At 38.2% G+C, this 9,718-nt stretch overlaps 1 protein-coding gene across 1 annotated transcript in view; it reads right to left on the minus strand.

The window, feature by feature from the left end:
- usp12b (ubiquitin specific peptidase 12b) overlaps positions 1–9,718 on the minus strand; it is a 32,144-nt gene that overhangs the window by 1,928 nt on the left and 20,498 nt on the right. The window contains exons 6-9 of the mRNA XM_037682914.1: positions 8,935–9,011; positions 8,767–8,850; positions 7,124–7,321; positions 3,290–3,368 (exon numbers count right to left, since the gene is read on the minus strand). Coding sequence (XP_037538842.1) covers positions 3,290–3,368; positions 7,124–7,321; positions 8,767–8,850; positions 8,935–9,011 — 438 coding nt within the window. The remainder of the gene's footprint in view (positions 1–3,289; positions 3,369–7,123; positions 7,322–8,766; positions 8,851–8,934; positions 9,012–9,718) is intronic.

A 9,718-nucleotide genomic window follows, 5' to 3' on the forward strand; every position in this document is an offset into this window, starting at 1 on the left:
TGGGTGTCTGTATGCAGGGCGCTTGGTCCTGTTATGTGGGTGGGGTGCCCCCATATGAATAAATTTTAAAACTATATATATATATATATTTGTGTGTGTGGATATATAATGGAAGGGGAAACACATGAAAGATGTATACAAGAACAAACGTCCTGCAACCACATGACCCCGAGTCGACTGTTCATCTTCAGATGGCGTATGCAGGGACCTTAAACAGATATAGAAGGATTTCTTACATCATCAGAGTCTTTCTGGTCTTTAAACAGTAGATTTTAAATCAGTGGATGAATGAATCGATGAATCTCCTTATTTCAAAGCAAGCATTCATCAATTTTCTTATCAAATTATTGGCTGAGCGTGCCCACCGACAGAAGGCCAACTGGAAACGGTTCTCCTTAATCTACAGCTGCACATCTGTGATGAAGACATCAGTTTTTATATGAAAAAGTAAACTGTATGGCATCTGTCCATACTTTTAGACTGGGGGTGAAAGAAAAGAGGTATCATCTTTAAAAAAACAAATGTTTTAGCTCCAGTTAGAAAACCCCAAACACATCATTCAGTTGTTCGAGCTTTAGATGAAATCTCTGTCTCTTGACAGAATCTAATCTAAATAAATAACAAAAACACTGAATAAATCTGAGTAAACCTCCACAAACCAGTAAAATGATATGTTAAGATTTTTGTTTTGCACATTCAGCAGAATCTTCCGAGACCAGATGTCTGAAAGGGCCTCCTTCCAATGTAGTGGAAAAGTACTGGAACCAGTTTCTAACATTAGTCTTTAATGACTGGAACCGAGCCGTTTCTTCGGATTTCAAACAGCGGGAGGACAACTCCCAGGTTTCAAAATAAAACAAAAAGGTTTAACTGGAAAAACATTCCTTAACTGGGCTAAAATAAACAATTAGAACTGAACCAGAGCTTGACTTGGATCAGAACAGGGTTTGAAATGCTTTTACAGTCGCACATGCCAGTGCAACAATAAAAAACACTTCAATCTCTCACACCGATTATTCATATCTTCAGTTACAGTAGTACTGCTGAACTGAGGCCAGCAGAAACAAAACATTAATGCTCCAGAAACAAAGAACGATGGATCAAATGCAGGTAATGTGTAACAGTTTCAAAAAAGAATTATAAAGTGGTATAAATGTGTGTGTTTCATTAGAGGTGGGCCAATTTGGGGTTTGAGCCGAAAACATTTTCTGATTCTTGGACAGCTCAGAACTGCTCCACTTAGACCCAATTCAGATTTTTTTTAGGAGGACTGTAATTACTCGAGAACTTTTTTTGTTTTGTCTAATTTATCAATCTGTACAGTCCTGCACTAGAACAGTCACTAGGGTTCAGTTTGTAGAGGAGCAGCATTTAAATCATCCTGTTTAAATCCTCAGAAGGTCCTTCAACTTTATGGCACTTAATGTTCCTTACAAGAAAAATTAACCACCTTACAAAACTGCTATAAAATACAGTTTATTAATCTGATTTCAACATTAAACTAGTCAGTCTTGTAGAGCTATTTCAGGCTGAAATATTTTTTTTTTAAATGACTACATATAAATTTGTTATGGACCTTTTGTAAAAAAAATAAAACACACTCCAATATCTTGTTCATTATATATATATATATATATATATATATATATATATATACAGTATGTATATGTCTCTTGTTCGAGGGTGGCTTGACACAAGGAATGTGATAACTGAACCCCTTGTCTTGCATACATCTGAGCATGGTGGTTCTTGAAGCACTGACTCCAGCTGCAGTCCACTCTTTGCGAATCTCCCCCACATTTTGGAATGGGTTTTGTTTCACAATCCTCTCCAGGGTGCAGTTATCCCTATTGCTTGTACACTTTTTTTTCTTCTACCACATCTTTTCCTTCCCTTCGCCTCTCTTATTAATGTGCTTGGACACAGAGCTCTGTGAACAGCCAGCCTCTTTAGCAATGGAATTTTGTGTCTTGCCCTCCTTGTGCAAGGTGTCAATGGTTGTCTTTTGGACAACTGTCAAGTCTGCAGTCTTCACCATGATTGTGTAGCCTACAGAACTAGACTGAGACCATTTAAAGACTTTGCAGGTGTTTTGAGTTAATTAGCTGATTAGAGAGTGGCACCAGGTGTCTTCAATATTGAACCTTTTTACAATATTCTAATTTTCTAAGATACTGAATTTGGTGTTTTCATTAGCTGTCACTTTTAATCATCAACATTAACATTTGAAATATATCAGTCTGTGTGTAATGAATGAATATAATATACAAGTTTCACTTTTTGAATGGAATTACTGAAATAAATCAACTTTTTCATGATATTCTAATTTTATGACCAGCACCTGTATACGTGTGTGTGTATACTGTATATAATGGCATCTTTTCAAATAAAGGCATCTCCTCCCCCCACTCCCACCCACCCACACACACGTCCCAGCTGAACACTCTCTGCTACTATTTAGTGAAGTTTGAAATGCCGGTTTTATAGAATATAACTTACTATTTTATTAGGTTCAGTTTAAAATGATGATGATAAAAGTAAGAGGGGCTTAATGTTTGAGGGATAAATTGGACAGATCAAGTTTATTTCCAATTTTCAAAATGCAATGCCCAGGTCACCCCGACCAAAAAGCCCAAAGCAAGTATGTGACCATGGAAAGAAAGGACAAGTAGCAAGCCAAGGATAAAGACAAAAATCTTGCAGCTAAACACGATTTACCTTCCGGAGCTTACGGTTTCATTCTTTTTCAGTCAACTACTCCCTCTACTTTCTAGATTACTTACTTCTTTCATTTCATTTAAATCGCTAAACTAAATGCTCAACTTTTTATTCCATCAGTTTGCAGCACAAGCTCAAAAGCAAAATAAACCTGTAGAGATCAGAAAGATAGAGCAAACTGTCAGTTGAATACAAAATTATAAAAAGTGATTTAATTTATTTAAACTACTGCATGTTTTCATAACAACATTTTTTTCTGACAGACCATGCTGATGCTGACATAACTCTTTGAAAAATATTACTGTAATTCCTAAATAACACAAAAATCACCCAAACAGTTAGCAGAAGAAATGGGACAGTGAAATGAAAACAGTTCATTTCAGGATAGAAAGAAAAAAGCAGATAATCAAAGCTCTGAAGATACATAAAATACCAGAGATCTTCATACTGAATCCCTCCTGTCAAACAGGAAACAGTTGAGCAGATCTAAGTGTTTAACAGTCCGAGGACTTTAACGCTGGGTGTGGCTATAAAAAGCAAACTGAGACGAAACGTTACCATCTTTCCTCACCTCTACAATGTCATCATCAAACAGCAGCCAGAAGCCGTGGCTCTTTACGATGGTGATGTAGTGTCCGCGGTTTGGACCGCTGCAGTGCAGAGACAGAAAGCAGAGACACGTTGTGACACTATATTATATTTATTACAGAGTCGAACAATACATTTAAAACGTCGTCAAAAAGCTCCAAACTCAGTTAGCCCCAGGCTAAAGCAAATTAACAGTTCATTGCCTGAGGAACATCCATCACCTTGAAGTTTCAAATGAAAATCTTTTGTGATCCTCTAGCCCTCATATAATGTAATGGGAAGGACTGTCCGCATCTCAATATCCGTAAAATTGATGGAAACATATCCGTTTTTGTATTTGCACACCATTTATGGCAACTAGTAATGACAAAGTACCTGCTCAGGGCCCCCAGGAGCGCTGGAACCGTCACGCAAAAGCCCTTGACAAAAGCATTCTCTTGGTTTTAGTTACACACACACACAAAAAAAAACATTTATAAAAAAAGATGCTTAAGTGATAATTGATTCTAATAGTTAAATAATTTCTGCTCTTTGTGTCGGAGCCTGGTGACAATCCCCCTCACTATAACAGTGAGCAGGTCTTGTATGGCACCATTTCCTGGGGTTGCTTGAAAAGGTAAAATTTCAAACATATTCAGAACGCCTAAACAAATATTTAATAGTATTATTTAATATTCTAATTTTCAGAGTTTTTCTTTATTTGTAAGCCAAAACTGGGAGATAAAGTTAGAGAGGCCAGACTGAGATGGTTTGGACATGTCCAGAGGAGGGACAGTGGGTATACTGGTAGAAGGATGTTAGAAATGCAGCTGCCAGGAACAAGACAAAGAGGAGATACATGGATGCAATTAGAGAAGACATGGAGGTAGTTGGAGTGAGATGGAGGAGGATGACTCACTGTGGAGACCCTGAAGAGGGAAAAGCTGAAAGAAGATTTTTTTAACAAGACTTTATTTACACAATAAGTTAACAACAGTGTTAAAAAAAAGGTGATCAGGACAAGCTTAAAATAAAATATTTACATGAGGAGTTTGTTGTATTGTAGTTCTCCCTGATCAAAAATGGTGCATAGAACATTTTTTATATTCCCCACAGTTTCACAAAATTCTCCAAGTGTCCAGTGTCTCTGTGGAAGCAAAACTCCAACGCCAGTCTGGTCTTGGCGTTGCACTTCCACAGAGCCACGGCATCAAGCTGAGGTCCAGCCTGCAGTCTGTCCCTGCGAGACAAGTAAATATATATGTATATGTATACGAGTTTAACTTTCTGAAATGACTGACAAAAAAAATGGAACTTTTTCACGATATTCTAATTTTGTGAGATGCACCATTAATAAGAAACTACCGGTTTCATGCCATCAGTTATAGACAGAGCTTTTCATGAATGAGCTAATAGAGGAGGTGCCACACTAGATAACCTATTCATTAACACCGCTGCATCCTTTGATCAGTTAATGCTTACATTTAACATCCCTAACTCTCACTTTTTTAAGATTCTTGCAGCTCCGTAGTTTTATATCAGCATCATTTATTCATTTCCCATCTCAACCACATAATTCTCTCTTTTCTGAAACTGAATCCAGGTTCCAAAGGGGCTACTGGGAAGATATACTCCTTACTAACAGTTTGGACGCTTTCACATCACTAGGGAATCAATGGGAGGTTGAATGTTGGAGCTTGCTGAGGAGACCTGGAAGAAAGCTATAGATGAAATACTGTACATCCTCTTCCATCTGTTTAGGACACAATTATTCAGTTCAAGGTTATGCATCGCCTTCACTACACAATTTCTGGCAATTAATATTGAACATTTTCTCAGTTGCTTTACAAGTACCTATAGAACTCTCTGCCATCACTGCCATATTTGGAATAACTCCACAAGATAGTCACCTCAGCTGTCAGGCAAAGAATATGATTTCTTTTGTAACTCTGGCGACTAATATTCTTCAAGTAGAAGGAGAAATTCTCCCTAACTTTAAAGATGTGGATCAATGATCTTCTGCACCATTTGGTGCTGGATAGCATCCACTACCCTGCAAGAGGATGTACTACAAAATTCGATACCTTATGAAAACCTTCAAGATCAATTAGACATCACTGATGTTGGCGTTTTCCACAACTGACCCTGTACTGTATATAATTTAAACATATAAAGGACCAGCTTCTTTTTCTTTCCTGTATGTTTTTCCCCCAAATCCATTACGTTCCATTACCACTTCATTTATCAGTTTTAATTTTACTTATGATACGTAATTTTGATATGTAAAATAATATATGACCAACCAATACTAGGTTACTGATTGGTACAATAATATTGTTAGAAGGACAGACACAGACAGACATCAACAAAAAGACTTGTAAAAAAAAAAAATAAATGCACCAGCAAAAAAATATATTACAGGAAAATGGGTTCCTTGAAAGAAAGAAGTGAGCAATGGTCTAAAAAAAAAAACGTTTTAATAATAAACTGAAGGTAGTTTCTTTCAGTCACTTCCTCTTGCAAAACATGTGTCAAACTCAAGGCCTGAGGGCCAAATATGGTGCTTGGTACCATCTTATCAGGCCCGAATGATATTTTCAATGCAAAATATTGTTGTCACTTTTCATTTTGCTTAAAAAACGAGCATACCTTATTTAGTTCAGACTTCTCTTGACAGTTGATCAACTTTGAAGCCAAGAAAATGTTTTTGCTAGTTTTTGATTCTGATGTGGAAAAAGTAACAGGGATGTCAAATGAGACCAATGAAACTCTTGCTGAGGACTGCAGCCAATAAAATATGTCACGTTTCTGACTTGAGTTAATACACTGACTGAAATTAGCCCTTTAGTTTCAATCAGTTTATTTACTTAATTATTTATTTTTCCAATTTTGGCCCCCATTTGTAACCAAGTTCAACACAGGACTATGGCTACATTTTCCTTGTTGCTCCTTCCACACAGGTGTTTAAGAATGATTTGACCTGCATCCTTTCATCCATCCATCCATCCATTTTCTTTACCCGCTTATTCCATTTTGGGTCACGGGGGTCGCTGGTGCCCATGTCCAGCAATCACTGTGCGAGGGGCGGGGTACACCCTGGACGGGTCGCAAGTCCATCACAGGGCCACACAGAGACAAACGAGACAAACAACCATTCACTCTCTCACTCACACCTAGGGACAATTTAGAGTTACCAATCAGCCTAACATGCATGTTTTTGGACTGTGGGAGGAAACCGGAGTACCCGGAGAAAACCCACGCATGCACGGAGAGAACATGCAAACTCCACCCAGAAAGGCCCCCGGACCGGGGTTTGAACCAGGGACCTGCTCGCTGAGAGGCAGCAGCTCTACCAGTTGCGCCACCGTGCTGCCCCTGCATCCTTTGAGTCTGAGAAAACAAGCAATGTTGTCCACCTATCCACCATATATACATTGGAATCTGAGATAAAGAGCCAAGTTTATACTGTATGCCATATTGTCAACAAAAAAAGCTACTGAGAACTGTAGCAGGCTGTCTTAAGGGATAATCTAGTCCCTTTTGATGGGATGTTCGGTCAAAAAGCTATAAAAAGTTACCGTGACATCAATTAGAGCACCAAAAATGAAATAGGACGTATCCAAGAAAAAATAAGACAGTTCTACCTGGTGACGTTTTTAATTCATTAATCATTAAACGGTGATTACTATCATTTCTCAAGAGGCTAAAGCTAAGATCCCCAGGAAGGAAATGTAAAAACTGAATTGAGAAAAGCTAACAGAAACAAACGAAAGCTGACACTTATTGCTCAAACTTCTACGTAAACAAAGGTCGTAGAAACAAACGAAGGAAAACCCACCTGCCACAGTGAACAACGACAGCAACCAGGTCGTACATGCGGTCGGGGTTGGTGGCGTCTCCGGACGTGTTGAAAAGGCGGAGCTCTAGGGGGAAGACGACGCGATAGGACAGTTTGGTGTAGCGGTGCAGCTGGTCCATGTATTTAAAGCGCTTCAGGTGGAGGGCAAGGATCATGGGCAGCTTCTTTACCCTCATCCTGAAGGAAATAAGGGTGGAAAAGTCAGCTCATTATGGATATAAATGCCACTATAATTTTGGCTTAAAATTAATGATTTGAACAATTCTTTTTTTCAGCGTGAAATGATTGTAAATCTAACAAGATATGAGTGGTACTGAAGGAAGTAGAATGCCCTAACTTGACATGGTCAAAGCCTAATATAAATATCATTAGGGACCAAGACTGACTACAAGTGGTAGATTCTCTCAGCATACACAGGATTTGTTCAACAGCACTTATTGAACTGACCAATACTCAATGGTCACCCTCAGATAGAAGGAAACCAGGATGTTCAGGAACAACCCAGGAACCACCAAGACTCAAGCCTGCTATGAACAGGAACTTGAAAAAAAGTCACTGAAGTTGTTTTTGTATGATCATTCCACCCTCAAAAACAAATGATTCAAATATATTATTAAAAGCCTGGAGTTATAACATTCATACCCATGATGAATGTATGCAAATTTCTGACTGCAACCATTAAACCATGACGAGTACTTTAGACTCTAGACTAGAGACATGCTGCTCGCTCCCTCACTATCCATCCTTAGGTTCAGTCTTATACTGCCATCAGTGGTCAAAAAAGGTACTACATACAAAAATTAACCAACATTTCTTCTTAAATTTGACAATAATTACTAATTATTGTCAAATTTCAAACAATATTATCGTTTATCGCTATAATTCATGAGAGAATTAATCGCCTAGCTAAATTTGTTATCGTGGCAGGCCTAGTCAATGAATGAATGAATGAATTAATTAAGTACAGTTCTTACAGATGTGAGCTACTTATACAATGTGACACCACTCTTACACAGCTCTGCAGAAATTGTAAAGGGGAAAACAGGCTCAGAGCATCCAAAATGGAAAAGGCACATCAAATTATAATAAACAGGGTTTCAAAAAATACCTTCTTTCCTCTGAAAGTACTGGTGTACAGAAGAACATTGTTGCCACCCCAGCAAAATAAAACGGTATTGCATGATAACATTTCAGGTCTATTGTTCAAACAGCGGAAACTTTTAACTATGTATCTATTATCAAAGTGCTGCTTTTCATTCTTATTTTAATTTTTAGAAGTGTCTTATTTTGGTCAGATGTAACATTTTATCTTGACTGCAATTCAGATGAACAATCTAATAATTAAAATTAAAAAAATAAAAGTGGTATAAACTATACTGAGTATTATAAGGCAGAAATTACCATTTTTATAATGATTAGGAACAAATTTTAAAATACTCCAAAACATATCGCTCAGTCCTTTTTCCTAAAGGTGGTTAGTTGAAAACTATACACAAAGATAAACAGTATGTTTGGGTGCTTTTGAAGAAAAATCTAATAAATACTGAAAGAATATGAAGAAGTAACTTTGCTTAAAATATAGTATATCCCTAAGTGTTAGTGATAGAGAAGATATTACCAACCTTTTCTGGGCTTCCTGTTTGCTGCGACACTGCTCACAGTAATACTTGTATTCACTGCATAACGTCTCTGTGTTGCTGAAACCCCTGTTCAGTAGACACAAGGACAACTCATCAATCTCGAGGGTCTTTCTATGAAACATTAGTCTGATTACTAGAAGCATCACGTACCTGAGACAGTGTGTGATTGATGTGTTCTGCTCCACATCCACTGACAGATCCAGGAAGTCCTCGTCCTTACTGCTTACCTGAAACACATCAAACATACATCGGGATTCTCCAAGACACAAAGAAACAGATGAGTTCCTAAAAAAGTACTGTATAATGGAAAATATATACTATACACCTGATATTGCACTGAATGCTCTTGTGGAAATATTTGTAATGATTGTGGTCAAACATTTTGTTCTAAAAGTGTACACTTTTTAAGCCCTTGAAAAAGTGGGTTCTACAAATCGACACTGTCTTTCTTAAATTATTCCAAGAAAAACGGACCAGACAAGACAAGACCAGACCAGACAAGACCAGACCAGACCAGACCAGACAAGACCAGACCAGACAAGACAAGACCAGACAGACAAAACCAGAGAGACAAGACCAGAGAGACAAGACCAGAGAGACAAGACAAGACCAGACAGACAAGACGAGACCAGACAAGACAAGACACCCAGAGAAGACGACCAGACAAGATGACCAGACAAGACAACTGGACTAGACCAGACAAGACGACCAGACCAGACAAGACGACCACACACGGCAAGACAAGATGACCAAACACGACGACAAGACAAGACGACCAGACTAGACCAGACAAGACGACCAGACACGACAAGACAAGATGACCAAACACAACGACAAGACGACCAGACACGACAAGACGACAAGACATGACGACCAAACACGACGAAAAGACGACCAGAATAGACCAGACAAGACGAACAGACACGACAAGACA

This window comes from Nematolebias whitei, chromosome 1 (assembly GCF_014905685.2).
Source record: "Nematolebias whitei isolate Nwh7 chromosome 1, NemWhi1, whole genome shotgun sequence".
Lineage (NCBI taxonomy): Eukaryota > Metazoa > Chordata > Actinopteri > Cyprinodontiformes > Rivulidae > Nematolebias > Nematolebias whitei.